The sequence below is a fragment of the Zootoca vivipara genome, chromosome 8 (assembly GCF_965207765.1).
Source record: "Zootoca vivipara chromosome 8, rZooViv2.hap1.1, whole genome shotgun sequence".
NCBI classification, from domain to species: domain Eukaryota; kingdom Metazoa; phylum Chordata; class Lepidosauria; order Squamata; family Lacertidae; genus Zootoca; species Zootoca vivipara.
The window spans coordinates 61,213,664-61,238,601 of NC_142591.1; the positions used below are offsets into that span (position 1 = coordinate 61,213,664).

At 41.3% G+C, this 24,938-nt stretch overlaps 1 protein-coding gene across 1 annotated transcript in view; it reads left to right on the forward strand.

The window, feature by feature from the left end:
• CNBD1 (cyclic nucleotide binding domain containing 1) overlaps nt 1-24,938 on the forward strand; it is a 132,646-nt gene that overhangs the window by 93,071 nt on the left and 14,637 nt on the right. Inside the window, exons 8-9 of the mRNA XM_035125618.3 lie at nt 11,686-11,795; nt 15,060-15,210. Of these exons, the coding sequence (XP_034981509.3) occupies nt 11,686-11,795; nt 15,060-15,210 (261 nt within the window). The remainder of the gene's footprint in view (nt 1-11,685; nt 11,796-15,059; nt 15,211-24,938) is intronic.

Genomic DNA, 24,938 nt, shown 5'->3' on the forward strand with positions numbered 1-24,938 from the left:
ATGGGTCCCAGCTCATTGTCTGAGAAACACTGGTGTAAGACTTGAATGCCCAGGCCATCTTTTTTTCTGTGAACCTGCTTTTCACCCTTCTGTCTCTGGCCCTTTTGGCTTAGCACATCTGTGTGGATGGCAGTGATAATTCTGCTGTAGTAGAATTTATAGGTAAGGAATGTCATGGCCTTTCAGGCTGCCATTGGCTTAGCTGCTTTGATATCAGAGGAGAAGCACAACAGAATGGGCCTGGGCCAGGCACCCGAGTGCTTAAGGTTGTCTTGAGAGATCTGATAATAAAAATTCCAAGATTCTTCATGAGCAATTTAACCAATTCATCCTTGCCAGACAGCATAAGCCTGGATTAGTGATACAGGTGTGTTGAGCAACAGAGTATATATATGGTTACTCATTAATTACTATAAAAGCACAGAAGGCAGATTAGGGGATTATGCTTTATCTGTCATAAATATTTTCAGCTGTAAAATCAGTTTACATGATAGCTTTGCGTATTTTTAGGCTGAGACAAAAATATTGTCAGTCAAGGACTGACTTGACACTCCTGCAGGTAGCCAATAATTTGAGGTTAAGCTATGGCAGTTTTTAATAAAAAAATATTATTTAAAAAGCTTTGTTTACTGATTATAATCCAAAGGGAGTTAACCACCTCTCTCTTACGCATGCTTTCAAAACATGCATTTCATTTTCAGCCTGAGTTAATCTGGTTTAATCTTCCAGCTAATACAGCTGGTTCTGCTGTCACCTGGTTGGTAAAAAGGTCGCATTTAGTAGGAAGGTTTGGGGAATTATATATTTTCATTGCTTTAGAACACAAGTTCAAAATAAAGGGCAGGAAATAGAGTGTACAAATAGAATTCATAAACTACTTTAAAAACATTATTGGCTTTTGACTGCAGCAGAGGGCAGATAAAGAGCAAACTAGGTCTCAGCTGGTTGTCACAAAATAGAAGGGGAATTGACCAATGTTCTAGTTTTGCTATCTCATTGTTCTAAGATATCAAAATCTGCTGTCAGAAATGATGTAGTGTGTTGCTTCTTTTCTTAAAGGCCTTATAAATCAGATTAATGATAGCTTCCAAAAAGTAACCTCAGCTAAGTGGAACAAATTATGTTTATATCTTCATATATATAATTGTAGTGACCTTTGGCTATTGGCCCAAAGGGTGTGTGTGTGTGTGTGTGTGTGTGGAGTAATACAAAAGTATATGTGCCAAGATTCTCCCCATCCCTTGAAAAATTAACTTTGGTGATTATTTCCTTAATTTAAACAGTCATTGGAGACATCACATCAGAGCTATTTAACATTTATTTAAAATAAGACATAGTGGTATTAAAACAAACCACATCTCCCCTTGTGAGCAGCACTTTTAAAATTATCTTAATAGTATGAATTAGCTTGTTTTAAGTTCCAATCCTAATTGCTTACTTTTTCCTTATTGTGAATGGGTTGAAATGAACAGTGCCTCTTCTAAGGTGGACTACTGAGGTGGGATTACTCTTAAATTATTACACATAGCAAGGCTAGTATTCATAATATAATATATGATATTACAATCCACCCCCGTTTCCTGTTTCATTTCAAGAGCTGGTCTCTGGTGAGCTGGCAACCTATGCAATATACAAAAATGGCATCCTTTCTCATCCTTTTATCATGAGGAGTTGAGCCTTTCTGCCCTGCCTCATTGGACTCTGTGGCAGGGGTAGGCAACCTAAGGCCCGTGGGCCAGATGCGGCCCAATCGCCTTCTCAATCCGGTCCTGGAATCAGTGTGTTTTTACATGAATAGAATGTGTGTTTTTATTTAAAATGCGTCTCTGGGTTATTTGTGGAGCATAAGAATTCATTCCTATTTTTTCCTTCAAAATATAGTCCGGCCCACCACATGGTCTGAGGGACGGTGAAAAAGGTTGCTGACCCCTGTGAGTCTGTGGCTTTTCAAACCCCCCACCATGGAGTCTCCATCACTCCCATTGCTATAGGATGACATCTATTGAGATTCAGGTGGTGCTGTGGTCTAAACCACCGAGCCTCTTGGGCTTGATGATCGTAAGGTCAGCAGTTCGAATCCGTGTGATGGGATGAGCTCCTGTTGCTCTGTTCCAGCTCATGCCATCCTAGCAGTTTGAAATCAGCCTAAAAATGAAGATGAACACCCCACCCCACAGTCGACTGAACTTAACCATCCAGGGGTCCTTTACCTTTTGCTTTACCCACCTAGGATGATATCTCCTGCTGCACCAAAGTTCTTATCTTTCACAAAGTGATTTATGCAGAAGTGCTATTGACTGTATTTTTCTCATCACTGAAGATCGGTTGCATCTGCTGGGCTCTAGTGAGCCTGTTCGTTTCCTTTTGTGGGCAGCCAGAGCTAATATTGTCATGTTTGCATTGCCTGTGACTCGCCAGGAAACTTTGGGTCAGGTGGAGCAAACAAATGGGGGTGACAAGTTGGGATTTGTTGAGAGGTTGTGATATATTGCAAACTGGATAGAAAAGAGGTGTGAAAGCTCTCTAGGTCCCCAGCCTCAACAACATGCTCTTACAGTTCTGCCTGTAGTTTTCCTCAGGGCACCTTTGGAGCAAGTAGTTTCTGGAGTACATGCTTTGAAGGTGAAGTATGAAATCTAAATGCAGCTATATCAGTAAAACTACTCTCCTTTTTTGTGATGCAACTAAATTTCCTTTATAGTGACATAATAAAAAGAGTAGGGGGCGGGGAGAGAAACACTTGGTGGCAACGATGTCCGGCCTGATATGTTAGGCTCATATACTGATTAAATATTCTCCCAAATAACATTCAAATGTCACGAACTCATCTTTCCTCCCCACTGGTTTAACATGTAAAAAAGGCCTTTAAACCGTTTTTAATCCAGCCTCTTATTTACATGATAAGCCACAACGATTCCTTTTAATAAGCATGGATTGCCTGCTTTGAAGCAGCTGGAATTCTTAATTCCACGAAATGGCAGTGCTGCCTCATCCCCTTTGGTATTCAAGAAGGTCATTCGTCTACTCATAGATTTCTTTGATGCTGCTCATATATATGTATGAACCAGCGGTTTGAAGATAGAGAAATTCACTCTTGTGAGGGGTGGGGGTGGGGAGCATAGTGCTCCGTCATCAGTTAAAATATTTGAATTAAGATTAAGTTGTTCATAGTATGTCTTCTTCTGACCAATGCTGTCTGAGGGACATGTTTTAATGAAGCATTCCCCCCCCAATGAAATTGAGTGGGTGGGCAATGAAACTTCACATTTTCACTAGTGTAACTGAATGTTTAAAAGAATTCAAACACATGCCTAAGCATTTACTTATTTAGATGATTTATATACCACTGCATAGGCCACAGGATGATCTGCAATAAAACCGAATAGCTACAGTATATATTTTAAAACAGGCATGACCAAACTTGGCCCTCCAGCTGTTTTGGGACTACAACTCCCACCATCCCTGGCTAACAGGACCAGTAGTCAGGGATGGTGGGAATTGTGGTCCTAAAACATCTCAGTAGTAGAGAAAGAATCTACATGCAATGACCCACCACTGAAAAAGTCATTTCTTGGGCCCTCACACCATGTATCTCATCCCATGTAGGAAACACCAGGAAGGCCTCATCTGCTGAACTTAGAAAAGGGACTGATCAACATGGGGAAAAGGTGTTCTTGTTGTTTGCTGCAGGAGAAAAAATAGGTGTAAAATGAGTCCAATCCTGAACATTCATACTAAATTTCCATACTGTCCTTCATCTGAAGATCATGTTTAGTCATTTAGTCGTGTCCGACTCTTCATGACCCCATGGCATAGCTGCCAAGTTTTCCCTTTTCTCGCGAGGAAGCCTATTCAGCATAAGGGAAAATCCCTTAAAAAAAGGGATAACTTGGCAGCTATGCCCCATGGACCAGAGCACGCCAGACACTCCTGTCTTGCACTGCCTCCCGCAGTTTGGTCAAACTCATGTTCGTAGCTTCGAGAACACTGTCCAACCATCTTATCCTCTGTCATCCCCTTCTCCTTGTGCCCTCAATCTTTCCCAACATCAGGGTCTTTTCCAGGGAGTCTTCTCTTCTCATGAGGTGGCCAAAGTATTGGAGCCTCAGCTTCACGATCTGTCCTTCCAGGGAGCACTCAGGGCTGATTTCCTTAAGAATAGGATAGGTTTGATCTTCTTGCAGTCCATGGGACTCCCAAGAGTCTCCTCCAGCACCATAATTCAAAAGCATCAATTCTTCGACGATCAGCCTTCTTTATGGTCCAGCTCTCGCTTCCATACATCACTGAAGATCATATGGAGGCTTACAATATAAAAAGGCACATGACCTCTGGACATGTAGCATCTACCTGGAATTTATTTGTTTGCTTATTCCATTTAATTACTGCCGTTCCTCTTAAAAATGCCTAAGGTATTACACAGCATAAAATAAATACAGCCAATGATTAAAGGATCTACAAAATTGCAACATTAAAGAACAGTGGAAGAAAGCAGCATTTGCTGCCTGTGTCATCTCCCTGCCTGCGTCTGTAGCTACAAAGTATTTGGCTTTATGAACACAACCGCAAATGATACAAATGGCAGTGGGTGATAGCAGAAAACTGCTCCAAAACATTTACAGTTAATCTTAAATTATATAGATATGAACCACATTGAGAAAGGAAAAAAAAAGTCAAATTATACAATAGGAACCAATTTACTTTTATTTAGGAAGTATCTTCTCTTGGTATCTCCCTTATTGGCCACCACTATTCAGAATACATTGGCTTTTTAAAAATAAGATCGACACACAAAATCCTGAACTCAGCCAGTTTGGTGTTCCCCAATCCCCACCCCGATCTCAACCCTGGTTTAGGTATCAATCTCTACAAAATGGGCAGAGGTGCGAGCAACAGCGAAATCATTCCTAAATTGAAAAGTTTTAGGAAGTTGAAAGTTCCACCTTTGAGAAAGCCACGGGCCTGTAAATTTAGCAAATGTCAGTGCGTTCAGAAAAATAACAGATAAAATTATTGTGCCGTCACTGTAATTGAGAGCAGATCACAGGGACCCCAATAGAAAGATGTGGGAACATTGCAGTCCGTGCCCGACTTTCGTGGGTGTGTGCAGTACATGGAGTGACACACTCTTTTGCTGACAGTGACTTCATTGTGCAGATATGGAGATGGTGCTGCTCTGATAGACTTAGGGGAACACTGGCAGGGTCTAGGTCTGTTTGTGTGCTCATGGCTTACAACACTTCTTTCACACCTTATTACTTTCCTTAGAAATATGTGCCTGTGCCCTTGTTTCGAGCACTTCCAGTAGACACTGAGATTACATTCCCTTCTCTGTTAAATCCCAGAAGATGTTTGACATTCCAGCCAAAGTAAAGAAATAATGGGAGTTCTTCAGTTTGCTCGGCATGAGGCCTTTTGTTCCCCACACTAACAGGGGACAATGGACAATTGGCTATGGAAAGTAACCCTTTGTTCCAGATTTTTGGAATCTAACCCACACCCATATGCCAGCGTAATGACTGAACTGGTTTCACCTGGGAGGGACAGTCTTAGGAGTTGAAAGAAAAGCTAGGAGGTATATGGAAGATTTTCACTTCACTTGGAACTGATTTTGATGGTAGGAAACTGAACGTTGCTGTACATTAAGTACCGTGTTTGTTTCTGCACACCCAGTAACACCAGCTAAACCTGTACATTTGTGAATAAACACATTGGGTGGAATGCACCAATGGATCCCATCAGTGGAAGCCACACACAAGGGTTTCCACTCATGTAATGGGGTTTCCCCCCATCTCCTCCCCTGCACCCCCTACAGTTGGCTTGCAGGGGAAGGAGAACTTCAAAACAGTACATTGCAAGTAGATGTGCTTGTGCAAAGAGAATGTTGGGTTGCCTTTGGAAAGATGTGGGGAATCCCAAACACAGGGTGCCAAAATACATTTAAAGCAGCTTAATGTTCATAGGGTAGTGGCGACTACCAGTTAATAATTAGTGGTCACAATTCAACAAAGTTGTGCAGGACATTTCTAGGTACGTCTGCTTTGAAGTGAATTCTATGATGTCAAAAGAGACCTGGTGTGTTTATGATTGCAGCCTTCAGTAACCCTCTCAGCTGTAGTGGTGGTATAGCTGCCAAGCCACAGTATTGTGTGTCACATCATTGGCACGGGAACAAGAATTCCTAGCAAAATAGTACTTATATAGGTACGTCGAGGGAAAGCCTTTCAAACAATTTCATTATGTGGAAATGATTGTTCTCTACTTCTTCATCTTGCTTCAGAGCTTCTGGCAGAACTCACGTTGTTTTGTGAAGGAGCTGTAAAATACTAGTTTATTTTAAATCACCAACTGCTTTTAAAGGGCTCAGCAAGAGTTCAGACAAAAATGGAGGGGGAAGAATTCCCCCACTCTGGTTTAAGAAAGGAATGTGCTTGTGAATGTATTGACAAGTCACTGGAGAAGCCCTATCTGTTGTGCTCAAAATTAGAGTAGAAATTAATAATGGTTGGTTCTAGGCCAGGCATCCCTAAACTTCGGCCCTCCAGATGTTTTGGACTACAATTCCCATCTTCCCCGACCACTGGTCCTGTTAGCTAGGGGTCATGGGAGTTGTAGGCCAAAACATCTGGAGGGCCAAAGTTTGGGGAGGCCTGTTCTAGGCTTTGGCCATTAATATAAATGAACAGCAGAAATCCTACTTGGGACAGGGGGAAAGTGAGCCGGGAAAGTGCATTGCTGTGATTTTTCACTGCTCCCTTTCCTTCCAAGGCAGGTTGTGCAGGAGAACTTCCCAGTAGCTCTAACCAAATGTATACAGAGATCGTGTGTGTGCATTTTCTGAATGAAGTTGAAGTTAATCCCCACTTTTGTTCAGGACTGCAAACTTCCCTGGCGGTAATTGCCAACAAGGTCAAATCTGGCATCTTCGAGTCTGAATTCTAATTCCATTTATTTATTCATTATTATGCTCATAAGATACCCCATGAAATAAATGCTTTGGGCCTAGTACAGAAAAATAAAACGTAACGATAAAACAAAGATACAGTAAAAATCTGCAATAGGTTTAAAAACCCAGCGAGCATAAAAGCCAAGTATATAAAAAAACCAGCACATAGAAGGCGATAAAAAGCAAACGCGTGGCAATTGCTGCCAGACATGGAATTAAAAAACCACCCACTGGTTGGCATTTGTTATGATTCAGCGGTAAAATGCAGGTTTTCCCAGGGAAAGTTTTGCGACAGGGGAAAAAAACAACCAGTTTGACGTGGAGCTTTAAAGCCCAGACCTGTGCCTAGAATGGATTAACCCTTATACTTGTAGTGAAGACACAACCATATGGGCACCAGGCGAGCATCCCTAGGGAGAGCATTCCATAGCATAACACAAGATAAAGAACATTAAAGGATGTCCATGCCAGCCAATTATTGCATGCTTTATTTTCTTAGCTACCCTGCCCTGATTTGTGTTCCGCTTTTGACGGGTTTTTGCTCCCATGCACGGTACCTTCAGCAATGAGACACCTGCTGCAAAGGTACGTGCTGATTAGAGCCTACAGAAAATGAAGAACAAGGAATAAAAGAACCAAGTGAGCCCATCACCGCTGCAGAAACAGGCTACAGGAATGCCTACAAAAATTAACTTTCTTGCCCTTTCCCTCTGTTGTTCAAGGTGTTAATTATGCAGCTGTGAAAGGGGTTGCTATTAATGAAAATGTTCCATGTATTTAGCTGTTCAAAACCAGGTTCTTCTTCCTGGCTACATGGCATTTCAGGGCTGTGCAACAAAAAGTTATAGAGTCTATGGGGGAAAGAAATAGATTTTATGACAAGTTTTATTTAAACCTGCAGATAAGCTGTCTGTTGGAATTCCGCCGTGGTGCAGCTCATTAGTTCTTCTGGTGGGAAAACCCATTGACTTATATATCCCCACATTTCCCTTCACCTTTGTTTAAGAGCATCAGGCATTTGTCTTAAGGCAGCAGCTCATTTTGCTCACAAATGTCTCTGGTAGCATGCCAGAATCATAAGTCGTGGTGCACTGGCCACAAGGTTTGGTTCACACCTAGATCCAGCACTTCAGAAAACACTTTGGAGGCTTCCTGATCAGCTTTGGGTCTGAGACAGAGGCCACTATGGGGGTGGTGAGACTTCACTCCCCCCCCCAATATATTATTGGGAATTTTTTATCTAAATGGCCATAACCTTTTGACAAAAGTGGAAGAGATTTTGGAGGCATAGTTCACCTCTCCAGAGTGGATAAAGCTTGCCAAAATTGCAGGCAAACCAGTCCAGGTCTTTTCTTCCTTTTTGTTTGTGTTTGTCCTAAAGGTAAAGGGACCCCTGACCGTTAGGTCCAGTCGCGGACGACTCTGGTGTTGTGGTGCTCATCTCGCGTTATTGGCCGAGGGAGCCAGCGTTTGTCCACAGGCAGCTTCCAGGTCATGTGGCCAGCAGGACTAAGCCGCTTCTGGCGAACCAGAGCAGCACACAGAAATGCTGTTTACCTTCCTGCCGGAGCGGTACCTATTTACTTGCACTTCGATGTGCTTTTGAACTGCTAGGTTGGCAGGAGCAGGAACCAAGCAACAGGAGCTCACCCCATCGCGGGGATTCGAACCGCCGACCTTCTGATCGACAAGCCCTAGGCTCTGTGGTTTAGACCACAGAGCCACCCGTGTCCCTTTTTGTCCCAGTCACCTTTAAAGTTTGCTTGTTTTTTGTTTAAAGGAAATGTCTATACCTTTTAAACTTTTTAAGGTAGAATTGGGTGACATTTGCAGGCAAGCTCATCCATTCTGAGGAGGCCAAATTTCAGAAAGAGATCTGCAGTGATTTTCCTGCAAGGACAGCTGCTAACAGTTTCAGAATGGAACTCACTTAATCTCCACATGTGTTTGGTGGGAAATTGGTTTGAAAATTGCAGAAATGAAGATAAAGCTGCTCAGCAGTTGTTTACAAGGCACACATTTAATTTTGGGGTAGATAATTTACCTTCCCAAAAGGCACTGGGTTTGGAAAGGCTGATAAAAGAACCTCGTCTGTTTGTAAGCTTGACCTCTCAGTTACAGTGGAGCTTTGTCCTTTTCATGTCTGCATCCTGGTATTTACCTCTACCCTCTAGCCCAGTTTGCCCTTTATATGTTAGAGACATTACTTTCACTTTTAGAAGAAACTTGGCTGGAGCTCTTTTCTATATCTGAGTCTCTGAGATACAAGGGAAGGAGGGATCCCCACTTCAATTCAGGGTGCCTTGTACAGATCCCACTTCATCTTGGTCAAGCCCAGAATCTCTCCAAGCACTCCAGTTTATAATTTATCACAAGCCACTGCACATTCCTAGTTCCAAATTCAGGATGACATCAGTGTTTATTCCTGGATATGTTAAACATTATTTATGGCTTGACAGAAGGAACAGAAATTTTGTTTCAGACCATGCAGTACTTGGGAGGATAAGGACCGCTTTGTGTATTATCCTGAAGCAGAGATAAAGAAAGTGTAAATGACACACATTCTTTTTCATGCTGGGCATCTTATATTACTGAATTGTGTTTTATGGTGTTGTTTTACAGAGAGAGTTGGGGTGCGTTACATAAAAATTGTTATTACTTTTTTTTAATGGCATTCTTTCTTTTTAAGAAGTCTGTTTGAATCTTAGAGTCACCTTGGACTTCATGGCACAGCCAGTATTTTTGTTATAAGTTATCCATAAATCTGGGTTAAATGATGAGTGGTGCTCAGTTCACAGCCACTTTGCATCAATAGGCTGTCACAAAGGAGCATATAATGGCAGCATTACACTTTGAAAGCATCTGCGTTTATTATTGCTATTTTTTTCCAGCCACGGAAAAATGTTAGGTGCCAACTCAAGCTGAGCATTCCAGCTGGTGTCGAGCAGGCAGATTCATAGCTTCGTTGACTTCAATAGAGCTTTGCTCTTGTATGCCCACATCAAATAAAAGTCTGCAGTGACTTTGCACTACGCCAATTCCATGGAGTCTGCCTTCTTCCCAGCTGTTCGGTCTCCCTACCTTATGTCCTGCCCTTGGTTTCCATTTGTACTGATCTAGTGACAATGTGGTGTTTGTGTCACTGTTTTCATTGTAGCAAAATGTCAGGGTTCTTTTGCAAGAGCCAATGTCAATAGTTCTTTTCCTGAAGGCCATATATACTCAATTTCTAATTGCAAAAGCCTGGCTTTCCCTTTTCCTTCTTCGCTTCCCTTGCCTGTTTCCCCCCCTGCTATTCAGGGTAGGTACAGAGCGAAAAAAAAGAAGTATGGTTTAAGGGTGCAATCATTCTGTTGATGCAAGAATGTACAGTTGTGCAACAGAACTTCTCCCTCATCTCCCTGCATGTGCCCTACCCACCCCAAATCTTCCTTGGGGAAGGAAGGGGCAAGTTCTGTTGCGCAGGTGTAAATATAATGGAATGGATTATAACAGTAGAGTAGGAACTTGCAGTCACTGCTTGACATCTAGCATACCATTTCATTCAAAGTGGAATGATTCAGAAGCCTGTGCGCATATAGGTATGTGAGTGCATGCTACTCGTTCAGCCCGGACACTGAGATCCAGCGCCGAAGGGCCTTCTGGCGGTTCCCTCATTGCAAGAAGTGAGGTTACAGGGAACCAGGCCAAAGGCCTTCTCAGTAGTGGCGCCCGCCCTGTGGAACGCCCTCCCATCAGATGTCAAGGAAATAAACAACTATCTGACTTTTAGAAGTCATCTGAAGGCAGCCCCTGTTTAGGGAAGTTTTTAATGTTTGATGTTTTATCTTGTTTTTAATATTCTGCTGCGAGCCGCCTAGAGTGACTGGGGAGACCCAGTGAAATGGGTGGGGTATAAATAGTATATTATTATTATTATTATTATTATTATTATTATTATTATTATTATTACTGGATAGAACAGGCAAATTTGAAACAGTAGTCTTCAGGTTGGAGCATAATAAAACTTGATTAAATAAAGAAGTCTAGGGAGCATACATGATACACTTGTTTTGTGTTTTATGTATTGTTGGCCATCCCTGCCTAATTTAAGGCTCCACCCCGAAAGGCAGCATAAAACATGCTTTAATATATAAATGGACCAAATATAATTAGGACCCATTCATCTGCAACCCTATGCATTTACTTGGGAGTAATCCCCAATGAACACAGGAGGACTTACATCCAGGTGAAAACATATATAGGCTTACCCTGTTAATCTGGAAAGACTTCCATCCTGGGTTCTATTCACTCATGCAGATTTGAAACTGGACTTGAATGCAGAATGTGTAGAGAACATTTTCTTTATCTTTCTGTTATCGCTATGTAAATATATTGAAGGGAAAACAAATATGTTAAGTAATCTTGAGTGTGCCCTCCAGAAAGTATTTAGTTTCAAGAAAAACAGAATAATATGTGAATGGATTTCATCCATAGCAGAGAAATAATAGTGGGGGTGGGGGGGGGTGCTAAAGAACTTTCCTGCATCACTCATCCTTGATTCACCTTGGGAACAGATACATCTAAGGTTTGTGAGGTCAGCATTCACTCCTTAGGGCAAAATATCATATAAAGTTTGCTTCATTTGGCATAATTCAAAATATCATTTAGCAAAAAAAATTGTTGGTGGAGAAAACCATATATATATATATATATATATATATATATATATATATATATATTTGCTATTTTTCTTGCAGTGCTTATGAAAGAAGGAGAATTAAGTGAATATGTTGGATTCATTAAGTCTGGAATTTGCAATGCTTACCAAATCATCCCGGCCCTTGTGAAGCGACCTTTGGGGAAAATGGTGAGGAATTACATTTTCATCCATAATATCAGTTCTGGAAATCCTTTTGTTTTGTTTTTTGTTGGATTACTTACTCAGTGAGCCAAATTGCTGAATTGCAACCTGCGGGAGGCAGTGCAAGACAGGAGTGCCTGGCGTGCTATGGTCCATGGGGTCACAAAGAGTCGGACACGACTAAACGACTAAACAACAACAACAACAACAACCAAGCTTAAAACCATGGAGAGACCTGGTCTGAATAAGGACATTGGATTCTTATCTCATTATACATGATAAAGCTTTCTTTAGCACCTCACCCCTTGCTTTTTCCTACAAGACCAATTGCAGTCATTAACAGTCTTTAACAGTCATCAACAGGTTTACCACTCCTATCAGCCAATCACCCATTCCCACCACCCTTCTGAGTAATACCCCTCCCCACCCTCTGACTATACATAAGGGTCTGGTGACTTCTGTTTCAGTGTATCTGAAGAAGTGTGCATGCACACGAAAGCTCATACCTATGGCAAACTAAGTTGGTCTCTAAAGTGCTACTGTCAGTGAGCCAAAGTCATCTTGCTGCCTGACACAAAGGACAAAGTTTCACCCACCCACCCACCCTCAATTTCACATACAGAAGCTGACTGGACTGGCAGCTGAATCTTAACCTCAACACTGGTTCAGCATCGTCAGCGGCACTTGAGGGCAGTAGCTTCACTTACACAGGCACCCAGGCAAACTACAACAGCTCCACTCTTCTCTTTTCTCTGCTAAGGCTTGATGCAGTACACTCACACTATGATCCTTTCAATGCATATGAGGATGTTTCCATTTTTTCCAGGCATTTTAAATTCTTCTTTTATTATTGCAAAAGTACAAAAATAATCTTACTGTTTTTTCCTCCTGTCTCATACTGTTTGTTGCTGGTGGTTCTATCTCAGGGGTCAGCAAACTTTTTCAGACCTTGGGATATAACACTATATTTTTTTGTGGGGGGGGAATGAACAAATCCCTATGCCCCACAAATAACCCAGAGATGCATTTTAAATAAAAGGACACATTCTACTGATGTAAAATCACACTTATTCCCGAATTTAGAAGGCAATTGGGTCGGATCTGGCCCCCGGGCCTTAGTTTGCCAACCCCTTTTCTATCTTTTCTCCCCCCCCCCTTGTGATTGCTTTTTTTGTTTGCTTGATTTATTATTGTTATTTTAATATGACTTTTAAGGCACATTGCTCAGGGAATGTCAGTTATTGTGTGGAATCATGCTGCAAATAAAAAATAGCCTAGCTTCTAAACATTCACAATTTCTTAAGAACATATTTTGTGTTTTTAAATCTCTGCTGGTTCCCTGTCACCATAGTGTACGTGCCCTGAACCTGGATCTAGACATCCAGGGAATTTTCCTTTTATTCTCTAACCAAATTATACCAAAATCCAACAGTGTTGGGTATGACCCATTGAAGCTCTGTAATTTCAGGGGAGAGAGCTAAGGATGTGCTTAATTCTTATGCTGAAGTCCCTGGCACTTATAAGTGCTTAATTGTGACAGCACTTTTTTGTGCATTTTGTACATTTTTGTGCATATTTTGCATTATATATCTGTAACTTTCTGTCTAGGTATTAAAAAATGTTATATTTGTGGTGACAATAAAATGCAACCACCCCCAAACTTGGTGTCTATCATTTGTACAGGAAATGAGTCATCTGGGGAGAGAATATTCTCACAGGAATATAGTTAAATGTTTCAAATGATAATGAAATTGAAGATCAAATGAGTCAGGACAACAGGTCTTTCCCAAAAGATTTTTGGGGATCCAGTGATAACCATGGCTATGTTTACATTGCTAAAATGTAATTCTTCTCGATCCAGAATCGTTCATGCTCATCCTCAACATGCTTCTTTCAAAATAAGAAAATTCCTTCAGTAGCACCTTAAAGACCAACTAAGTTTATATTTTGGTATGAGCTTTCGTGTGCATGCACACTTCTTCAGATACACTAGAAACAGAAGTGTCAGACCCTATATATATACAGAGGGTGGTGGGGGTGGGTGGGAATGGGAGATGGGCTGATGGGAGTGGTAAACCTGTAGATGGGTGTTAATGGCTGCTGATGGCTGCAATTAGTCCTGGGCTGAGGTGCTAAAGAAAGCTTGATCATGCATAATGAGATAAGAATCCGATATCTCTATTCATCCCAGGTGCTTCCATGGTTTTAAGCTTGGTAATGATTTCCAATTCAGCAACTTCCAATTCAGCAATTTCCAATTCAGGGAAGTTGCTGAATTGGAAATCATTACCAAGCTTAAAACCATGGAAGCACCTGGGATGAATAGAGATATCGGATTCTTATCTCATTATGCATGATCAAGCTTTCTTTAGCACCTCAGCCCAGGACTAATTGCAGCCATCAGCAGCCATTAACACCCATCTACAGGTTTACCACTCCCATCAGCCCATCTCCCATTCCCACCCACCACCCTCTGTATATATATAGGGTCTGACACTTCTGTTTCTAGTGTATCTGAAGAAGTGTGCATGCACACGAAAGCTCATACCAAAATATAAACTTGGTCTTTAAGGTGCTACTGAAGGAATTTTCTTATTTTGCTTCGACTCAGACCAACACGGCTACCTACCTGTAAACATGCTTCTTTCAGTCTACATTGATTCTAAGTCCTGCTGTTCACAAGTGATGAATGTGGTCGCTTGACAAGTTTGGAAACCTCCCCTTGATTGAGTTATCCATACCTTTTCTTCCCTGTACATGCGCCAGCCAATGGAAGAAGAAAGTAGGAAGTGGTGATTGAAGTCTTGCTAGACCCCCATCCACAATGTCCTTGGGTGGATGTGGATACAAATACCATATTGCTGGGACTTCCTACATCTGTTTTCAAAAGGAGATACTACGGGGTGATGCAGAATTAATCTGCATCGAGCATTTATTTTCAGAATGAAGCCAGTTTCTCAAGAAGGGCTTTTCAGGGAGAGGAGAAACTTAGATCTAGATGGTGTGGGGAGTACTAAGGCTCCATTGATTCTAGGATAAGATGTGCGCACACAGCCTAAAGCACTTTGCAAATGTTATAAAAAGCCCCCATGTGTTCCTAAAAGTTTCAGACAAACACTTCCATTAGCTTCTCAGCCAGAATTTTGCACCATACCAAGGGCAATCAGCCCATACAGTTTTTGCGATTTATCATATACATTGTATGCTGTGCATTTTCTAGTCCTAAATATGTGCTGAAGAAACACAGTATGGGTTCATGTTTCAAAACAGATGAAGCATATGAAACAAGTCCTCATTGGCCGACTGCATCCAGGAGACTCCTTTGGAGAAGTAAGCGTTCTCCATCAGACCCCATCTACATGTACTCTGAAAGCAGGAACGCCTGTTGAACTAGGAATTATTGATGCTGCAGACATACATGGTATGCTTTCCTTTCTTTTAATATAGTTGCTTTAAGTACTCATCTTGTTGTGTTTGCACAGAGTTTGCAGGGAGATTAGACGATGTAAGCTATTTTTTGAGCATGCATTCTGTTTGTTTGTGGGAGCAGATAGATGAAGTAAGATAGATGAAGTATCATGAAAGTCATATCCCACTTTTCAGTATATCCCACTAGAAAATAGCAACAGTCTGGAAGTGCCCTGAGCCTTTTCCCTTCACTCCTCTTTGTCTTTTATGTTTTATCTAGTTAGGAATAAAAACATTTTCCATATTCCATTCCTTTATTGTTTTTCTGGTTCATTGTGTTCTGCATCCATGCACTCCTTTTAAATTTTGGTTTAATGAGGATAATTTCTGAAATTAATTTCAGAACTGGAACGCACACACTCTTTGATAAAGTTTGCAGTTACTTTACATTTCCCCCCTGTCCTACATATGTGCATTGAAAGAACAGAAAAGTAATAATAATACGTTGTTAATCGCTGTCTCATCAAAATTATTTGTGTGTGGTGTTTTACCAGTGTTGTTAAACACTCTGCAACAGGATCTTGATACATCCTGACAAAAAAGCTTACCTTTGCTTACCTTGATTTTTTTTTTTAAGGAGAGAGGTTTCCAACTGCATAGAAGTGTTTGTGAATGATTGGTCAATAATTGCATCACAATCACAGCATTTTTTCAGTGGTCTCATGAACATTGGAAATGTAGAAGGGATTGGAAGGGATGTGAAGGAACTGATAGCTGTAGCAAACTATGCACTTTGTATAAAATTCAAGATGATGGCGAGTTCCTAATGTATCAGTTTGCCTATGGAAATGAGGCCAGATAATTCAGAATTCCAAAATCTGGACAGAAATTCAAAGGAGGAGAATTTGAGAAGCATCCCTAGATTTAAAAGATGCTGGAAATTAGACTGCACTCACAGGAAGCTTATATGAAAATGGTCCTAATGAATTGTTGCTGCTCTGGATGCTCCCAGGCATTTGTTGAAACTTGATAAGTCTACATGCCTAGGAGAACACAGGGAGCCCATGTAAGTGTGAGATATTAGTTCTATGCGGAGGCATTTGTTGTTTAGTCATTTAGTCGTGTCCGACTCTTCGTGACCCATGGACCAGAGCACGCTAGGCACTCCTGTCTTGCACTGCCTCCCGCAGCTTGGTCAAACTCATGTTTGTACCGGTAGCTTCGAGAACACTGTCCAACATGGGCGTACCCAGCATGAGGCAGGGGGGGCAGCTGCCCCCTGGAAGCAGGGCAGCTGGAGAGGACAGGCAGGGACGCTGCCTGCTGTGCTCCGCCTCAGCCTGCTTGGCTGAAGCAAAACGGCAGCAGCGGCAGCGAAGCTGCCTCCGTTGGAAAAAACCTGGACCTGGACCTGGGCTAACTTCAGCCCACACTCCTTCAAGTCACAGTGAGCACAGCACAGAATGTGCTGCCCCACAATGCTCTGCGGCACCTCATTTGCATACATGTTTTGATGTGGTAAAAAGCAGCTTGGGAATTGAACCCTGGGCTCTGTGTGGGAAATTTGTGCTCTGCCACTGAGCTATGGTGGTGTAAGACCCTTTGGGATTTTGTATCAGTTCTCCAATCCATAGCCACATGAAAGAAGAAATTGCTCTGCCATACATAGGCTATAAATATACACAGCCATTAGATCACTAGATTAATCTCTGTGTTAGAAATTGCAGCTTGTGGGGAAGCCTAAGCTAGGACCAAAACAGTTACTTAGGAAAGGCAGCACTGGTAGTGATGTCCTTTCAGGTAGTTATTTCATAAAGTTCTTAACCAGCTGTGCCTTGGGCCTGGCAATAATAACATCTTATAACATTTGAGTTGTTAACCTTTCATGCCCTGGCTAAAATCCAATACCAATGATTGCATTCTTCCTCTCTCAATTCCATTTGCAGATTGAATTGGAAGCTGTTTTCCTTGGTTGTTCTCTTAAACTGTTGTTGTAAACTGCTCTAGTCCCAAGGCTGCTGTGTCGGTAAAGTTGTGTCAATTAATCCCTGACTTCTCCCATGAGGCAGGCCGAAGGCTACTTTCTAAACCATACAGGAATATGTGAAAATCTTAGTTTGAAATATATATATATATTTAAAAAGAAAAGAAAAGGAAGTGCTTGTTGGAATGTAAATCACCTTTTTGTTGTTTGGATTTTGTTTTAATACTAAACCTTTACTTTCTAAATCCTGTACATTTAAACAAAAATGCTGATGAGACTTATCAGTATTTTGCAGAAGCAGAAATGCCCCAGGAGGTCTTGGTATTTATTGAAGCAAAGTCAAATAAAAAGGATGTCATAAAGATTGTTTATTTAAACATTGTCAAGGGTGAATGGAGTTTGCTTAAGATTTGCAAAAAGCTTTGGGTGTCTTTGTAGCTTTTACCTGAAGCAAGTGCCCCCTTTTGATTTTTCATTTCTTTCAATTGAAGTCTAATGGCACCATGTGCTCTAATGTAACATAAAAGAGAAGGCAGAGTAAAGAGAGACCAAGAGGTTAGGAGCCATCAGTCCTTGTGCGGAATAATAATCATCATCATAAAAAGAAATGTGCTCAGATTTCCTCTCAGCTAGGCAGGATCTGAAAAATGCCACCGATTTCAAAAACACAGAAAGAACATTAGGGCTTTGAAAGGATGGTGGCGGTTGTTTCCCGCCCCTCAGACAAAGAAATGCAAAGTAATGAATATTGCCAGTTGTAGCACAGGACATTGCTTCACTAACTTTAAGGGTTGTCTGGAATTTCTTTCCCCCTGTGGCCTTGAATAACACAAACTGAACTTCCCTCTTCTTTACAACTATATAGTAAAATATTGTGTATAAATAAATGAAGCAAACTACTGAAGGTGGTCCTTTATGTACAAAACAGTTGCCCTTATGACCACGTGCTAAATAATGATGGCGGTTAAAGTGGTTTAAGAGGAAAATTATTTGTATGTGACCTTATCTTGAGTATATAAACTCCGCTTGGCCAGAGGGGATCATAGAATTGTAGAGTTGGAAGGGACCCCAAGGTTCATCTAGTCCAGGCATCCCCAAACTGCGGCCCTCCAGATGTTTTGGCCTACAACTCCCATGATCCCTAGTTAACAGGACCAGTGGTCGGGGAAGATGGGAATGGTAGTCCAAAACATCTGGAGGGCCGAAGTTTGGGGATGCCTGATCTAGTCCAACCCCCCGCAATGCAGGAATCTCAGCTAAAGCATTCATGACAGATGGCCATCAAACCTCTGCTTAAAAACCATCAAGGAAGGAGAGTCCACAACCTGTGCCACATCATGAGACTGACTATATAGGGCCCCCCAGTATTTTATTCAAGTTGTCATCCCTGAGAAGAGGAATTGTCTACAGTGTTTGTGTGTGCATTCCCAAGACTCTGAATCCAGTGTCTTGAACTGCGGTCGTACCTTGGAAATTGAACGAAATCCATTCCGGAAGTCTCTTCGTCTTCCAAAATGTTCAAAAACCAAAGCACGGCTTCTGATTGGCTTCGGGAAGCTCCTGCAGCCAATCGGAAGCCGTGGAAGCACCATCGGAAGTTTGGCTTCCAAAAATAGTTTGCAAACCGGAACAGTCACTTCCGAGTTTGCAGCATTCGGGAGACAAAACGTTTGAGAACTAAGCTGTTCAAAAACCAAGGTACAACTGTAAATGAGTTGCCTGAACTCGTGTGTGTGTGTGTGTGTGTGTGGGTGGGTGTGTGTGTAAAACACTCTGCTATACAAAGGTAAGATTCACATTTTTTGTTCTGCCCATTTTGCCTTTGGCCCTGCTCACTACTGGCATGTGGCCCCCAGATGGTTGCCCGAAGGAAATATGGTCCCCAGACTCAAAAAAATTCCCCATGCTTGTCCTAACTGCTCTCGATACCAGTACCTGGCGACTTGTTGCCCCAGCTGGTACATGCAATTATCTGGATGATGATGATTATGATGATAATTGCTTCAGACATCCCCTTGCCTAGTACCCTGCTAGAACAGGACACAGAGTTGGTTGTTCACTTCTCTGGGTAATGGCAAATATCTTATATAATCTACTATAGTAAATAATTGCAGCTAGTCATGGGTGTGTGTTGCTGTAGGATACATTTGCATATAAGTCAAAACTACAAGCTTCTTATCCTGAACTTTACCCAAGTCACATAATTTTAAAAGACTGAACTGAATCCAGCTTGCAAATAAATGTGCCCTTTCTTAAAACAGAGGTTAATTTTTTTCTTCCAGTTTTTCTTACATGATTTTCAGACAAATGAATGACTGATTTACAATACAGTTGATTTGCTTAATTATTGCGAGAGGTCCCTGGGAAGAAATAAGTAAGAAACTTGACATCATGCTGATGTTGAAACTAAGGATAACTTCACGTTTCATAATTTTATTTCTGCACATACTCTTCTGCACATATTTCTGCTCTTTGGGGAGGAGATAAAGAGAGCAGATTTAAAGCCATATAAGTAACAGGATAAATATTGTGGTGCTTTATATTTATATACACTGAAACACTTTATCCCTCTTCTGGCTGTAACGCATTACATAAAATGAACTGCTCACTTTCTCCTTATGAGAATAATAATAAAAAATGATTCTTAAAAATCAAGAGTAATCCATATTCATTTTCTTTAAGGAATAAATGGGCAGATCTCACAGTGGAGGGGAGAAATACGTGGGCTCCCTGAGACCAGGACTTTTAAACTCGGCGTCAAGGATGAGTGGTGAGGGGGCCTTGTTTGTGGATTATTCAAAGTACTGGAAATCCAAAAGAGCTAGGAACAGTTCTCCAAAATGGGCAAATGGGCACAAAATGGTGAATGCCATACAGCGCAAGAAAATATGAAGTGATGTATATAGAGTTGATAAGTAAATGAATTTTAACCTCACATGTCTATTGAATGAATGTGCGAATGGTGGCAGTACAGAGGATATGGGAGAGGAAAATGGGGATATTTTTGCAGGAGGTACATTTGCTCTAGTGAACTGCAATCCACTTTGCATCATTTGTTCTTTTTATATCCTGGATCTTCACTCTATTTACTGCTCATAATTCTGTTTCCTTTCAAGGACTGGCAGATGTGTTCTCTGTATTTTTAGACTTAAAAAAAGCAAAGCTTGAAATGAAGATAAATGTGCTAGATGCAGATAAAAAGAGGGGTCTTCCCCCCAATTTTGGTAGCAGTCTGCTTTTCCTAATCCCCTTAACTTCTCTAAATCTTTGGATGATTATAGGTCTTGATTTTATTATGCTTTATATGCAGATATCTTTTTTAGACCCAGTAAAAAATTGGCTTTCCAGCTTACATTGCCCTTGTGTGCATAATATGAAATGCTGTTGGTCTGAGGTGGCAGCAAGTCTTATGTACTTGGAACTCAGTGTGAGTGTGAATGTTGGTTTATTCTGCTGCATTTTCTAAGATTTATCAATAGATGAAAACTATTCTTACTCTTCTGTTGTTGTTTATTAGAATCTGAGTAAGGACAAGCCACATTTTTTGTCCTCTGGAGAACGCTGTCTTTTAATCTAGAGTTAGGCATGTCATTGAAGAGGGGCACTTTTTCTCTCAACATTATTGGCCAACAGAAGCCATTTCAACTATGGTCCACTAGAATTCTCCTTCTCTTCCTCCCCGCTTATTCTCTAAATTTCACTCTTCCTCTAATGAACTTGTAGCAGCGTAAGGTAAAGGGGTTAAAGGGGACCCCTGACCATTAGGTCCAGTCGTGGATGACTCTGGGGTTGCTGCGCTCATCTCGCTTTATTGGCCGAGGGAGTCGGCGTACAGCTTCTGGGTCATGTGGCGAGCATGACTAAGCTGCTTCTGGTGAACCAGAGCAGCACACGGAAACGCCGTTTACCTTCCTGCCAGAGCAGTACCTATTTATCTACTTGCACTTTGACGTGCTTTTGAACTGCTAGGTTGGCAGGAGTAGGGACCGAGCAACGGGAGCTCACCCCATCGCGGGGATTCAAACTGCCGACCTTCTGATCGGCAAGCCCTAGGCTCTGTGGTTTAACCTGCAGCGCCACCCGCGTCCCTACGTAGCAGTGTACATCAATCTAATCTTTGAAGTAGCTTAGGGTGAGAGAGTGGCTGTATACCAGGCTTCCTCAAACTTGGCCCTCCAGATGTTTTGAGACTACAATTCCCACCATCCCTGACCACTGGTCCTGCTAGCTAGGGATCATGGGAGTTGTAGGCCAAAAACATCTGGAGGGCCGAGTTTGAGGAAGCCTGCTCTATACCATACATTTAAGCTTTGTTTTCCACATTAGCTTATGATTTTTGTGTTTGTGTGAAAAAAGTAGTTATGAAAATTTATTGGCATTTTACTACACATTTTTCCTACTATGCATATTTATGCAAAGCAACAAATCCCTCAGGAATGCTTTGATGGTGTTTCCTGCTTGGCAGGGGGTTGGACTGGATGGCCCTTGTGGTCTTTTCCAACTCTATGATTCCCTAATATAATGCATTTTGTATATTATTTTCACTAATGTATGCATTTATAGGCACACTTTATATATGCATTTTTGTCCCCATTATTTGGCTGGAGAACTGCATTACAAAATTCAGAGAAATGCGAATTTTGAAGAACGCTTTGGTTTGTGTACTGTTTCCGAAAGTGCACATTCTGAAAGTTTGCATTTTAATGCAAAGTGAATTGAATTCCTCTCCTATAACTACAGTAACTCCAATTCCAGTCCCAGCCAAAATGGGAGATGATGGGGGTAGGAATTCAACAATACCAGGAGTGCCATAGTATCCCTACCCCTGGTGTATGTGATGCAAGAAAGTAGCTTTACTTCCTAAATAGGTCTCTCTGGCTGCTTTAGCTGGTAGTTTTGAGAAATGCCCATTTGGAATGCATGATTCATTCCTCCACCCACTTCCAAATTGACAGAATCATGTTGGTCAGAGGAGAAACGTGAAAAGAGCCGGAAGAAGAAGAACTCTCTCTCTCTCTCTCTTTCTCTTTCTCTTTCTCTCTCTCTCCCTCCCTCCCTCCCTCCCTCCCTCCCTCCCTCCCTCCCCCCTCTCTCTCTCCTTTTGTGTGTGTAGAGGGGTTGTGGTTTCCATTTGGAGATCACACTGTCATGAATCTATCCATTTTAAGCCTTGCTTCATTTGCCATGTGTTTCAAAGGAGGGGGCAGAGAAATTCACCGGCGCATCAACACTGATTCTTCCAAGAAGTGTTCTCATCATGAGATTATATTTTTCTTCTCTCTTGATTTCACACACATTGTATTTTTAAAGCATGGCAGATTGCTTGGCTGATTAAAAAAAATAGTAATTCTCTGACAGGATGCAGCTGGTAATGCTAGCATTAGTGTATTGGAAAGTACAGCCAGAGCATCCATGGTGATCCAATATGAGTCCCACCTCCTGCAACCAACACCCTGCTCCCAGTTCTCTGGCACAAGCCGCCATTCAAGTAATCAACCAGCTATGGAACTGCTGCTGCTGCTGCTGCTGCTGCTGCTGCTGCTGCTGCTGCTGCTGCTGCTGCTAGAATATGAAATTAAACAGAGAGGGAAAGCAGGAAAACTGCCAGTGGTAATGGAATGTACAAGTATGTGTTAAAGGTGACATAACTGTGGGTTCTTATTACTTATTATCCTGGCATATAGGTTTTTTTTTTTAGCACAACCACAATAGTGACCCAATAATTCCAATATTTGAATGAATTCCAGTTCTTACTCAAATCTAGATTCCCCCATCTCATTTATTTGTTTTTAAATAAATAAATTTTAAACAATGCAATCCTATGCATGTCTACTTAGAATTCCTTCTTGTTTGAGCAGGACAACGTGCATTGTACATTTAAAGGGTAAAGCAGGATCTGTTCACTCAAAAGTAATTTCTGAACTGGTACTTGCTTTTACACATTTGCAGTTCTTGGTTTCAAAGCCGTCATGAGACTTCAGCAGCATTGTAGTGTTCATTCCTCTGAAAACAATTTTCCTGAAGAGTACACTTTTATATGTCAGCTTCACTAATATATGTATCAATAGGCACACTTTCCCCTAATGTACACATCCTTTGTGAACATTTTTGGGTGGGTTGCATTGCAAAATTGGAAAAAGTTCACATTTTGAAGGATAGCTGCATTTCAGTTCATGTTTCAGGAATACGAATTAGGTAGGTTCAGCTTAAAATGTGAATCAAATTGAATTTCTCCCCCATCCTTACTGGAGACATTAGCTTATCCGATAAATAGATGGTACTTCTTTCCTACCCCCCCCAAGACCCCCCAACCACCTATTTTGGAAACTTTGGCCCTGGTTTTCTAAAAATCGCAGCTGTAACTCAGTTGCTCCCAACCAGCAGATTATCAGACATATTCAGTACCCAACAACTTCCTTTATATTTCTGACAGCCAGATGCTAAGCATGCTCCATAAATGGGAGTTTAAGTAATTAGCAATCTGGACCCCAAAGCCCATCCATATTATTATTTTGCTGACTTGTTAAACTGTAGCAGCTGTGTCCTTTGCCCATTATTCTTCCGGCCTTTGGCTGTAATCACTGCTTATCCCCCCCCCCCCTCCTTCTCTTCTTCGTTGCTTATATAAATGCTAATTATTCTCTCTTCATTTTCTTAGGTTTGGACACCTAATAGTTTAATAATTGTTGTTATCTGAAGCTTTTCCTGTCTTGGATATAGAATGCTATCTGTGGTATACAAAGTCATGTCTGACAGGACACTGCACACGGCCATATCAAAAGAAAGCAGCATTCTCTTAAAAGATCCCTGAACACTGGCCAAGCTGTCTGGGGCTGGCTTTCCTGGCATGTCCAGTGTTCAGGGATGATGGGAGTTGGAGTCCTGCAAAAGCTCAAGCTCCAAATTGCTGCAAATTTCCATCTCTTTTAGCATGTGGCCCTAAACAGATGTGCTACTTAGTCAATATTGATACGGTATGGTATGCTATCGTGTGGTTACTTTTTGGAGCTGAATGGTTGTCATTAGCAGAGGGGTGGTCCTGATTTGTCTGTTCACTGGAATAGACGCATGGATTCTGTGCTACTACTGAAGCTACCGTTCCAAGTAACCAACTGGCAACCAATCCCATCCAAATAGAATTGGAAGGACCTTGAGGGTCCCCTGGAAGCAAAAATCCTGCATGGTAGGTTAGGATTTCAGCAGAGTACAGAATGAGCTAAAAACCCAAGAAAGAGGAAGAATTTGGACAATTGGCGGGATTTAAAATGAATAAACAAAAGACGAAAATGATGACAAAAAACCTGGATAAGAAAGAGAAAGAAGAGTTGCAGCAAAGACACGGTATTGCAATTGTAAAAAAAGGTACAGTACCTTGGAATATGGATGACAACAAAAAATATAAATCTGTTTAATGACAATTATGAACTGGTATGGAAAGAAATAAAGAAGGATTTAGAAATATGGAATAGGAAGAAGTTGTCGTTCCTTGGTAGAATAGCAGCAATAAAGATGAACGTATTACCCAAAATGTTATTCTTGTTTCAAACAATACCTATTATAAAGGGGACGAGACAATTCAAAGAGTGGCAAAAAGATTTACAAAGATTTGTCTGGCAGGGGAAGAAACCAAGAATAAAATATAAAATATTGGTAGATAAGACAGAAAGAGGTGGATTCTCCATGCCAGACTTGAAATTATACTTTGAAGCGTCATGTCTCTGTTGGATAAAAGATTGGATAACATTGGAGAATACGGA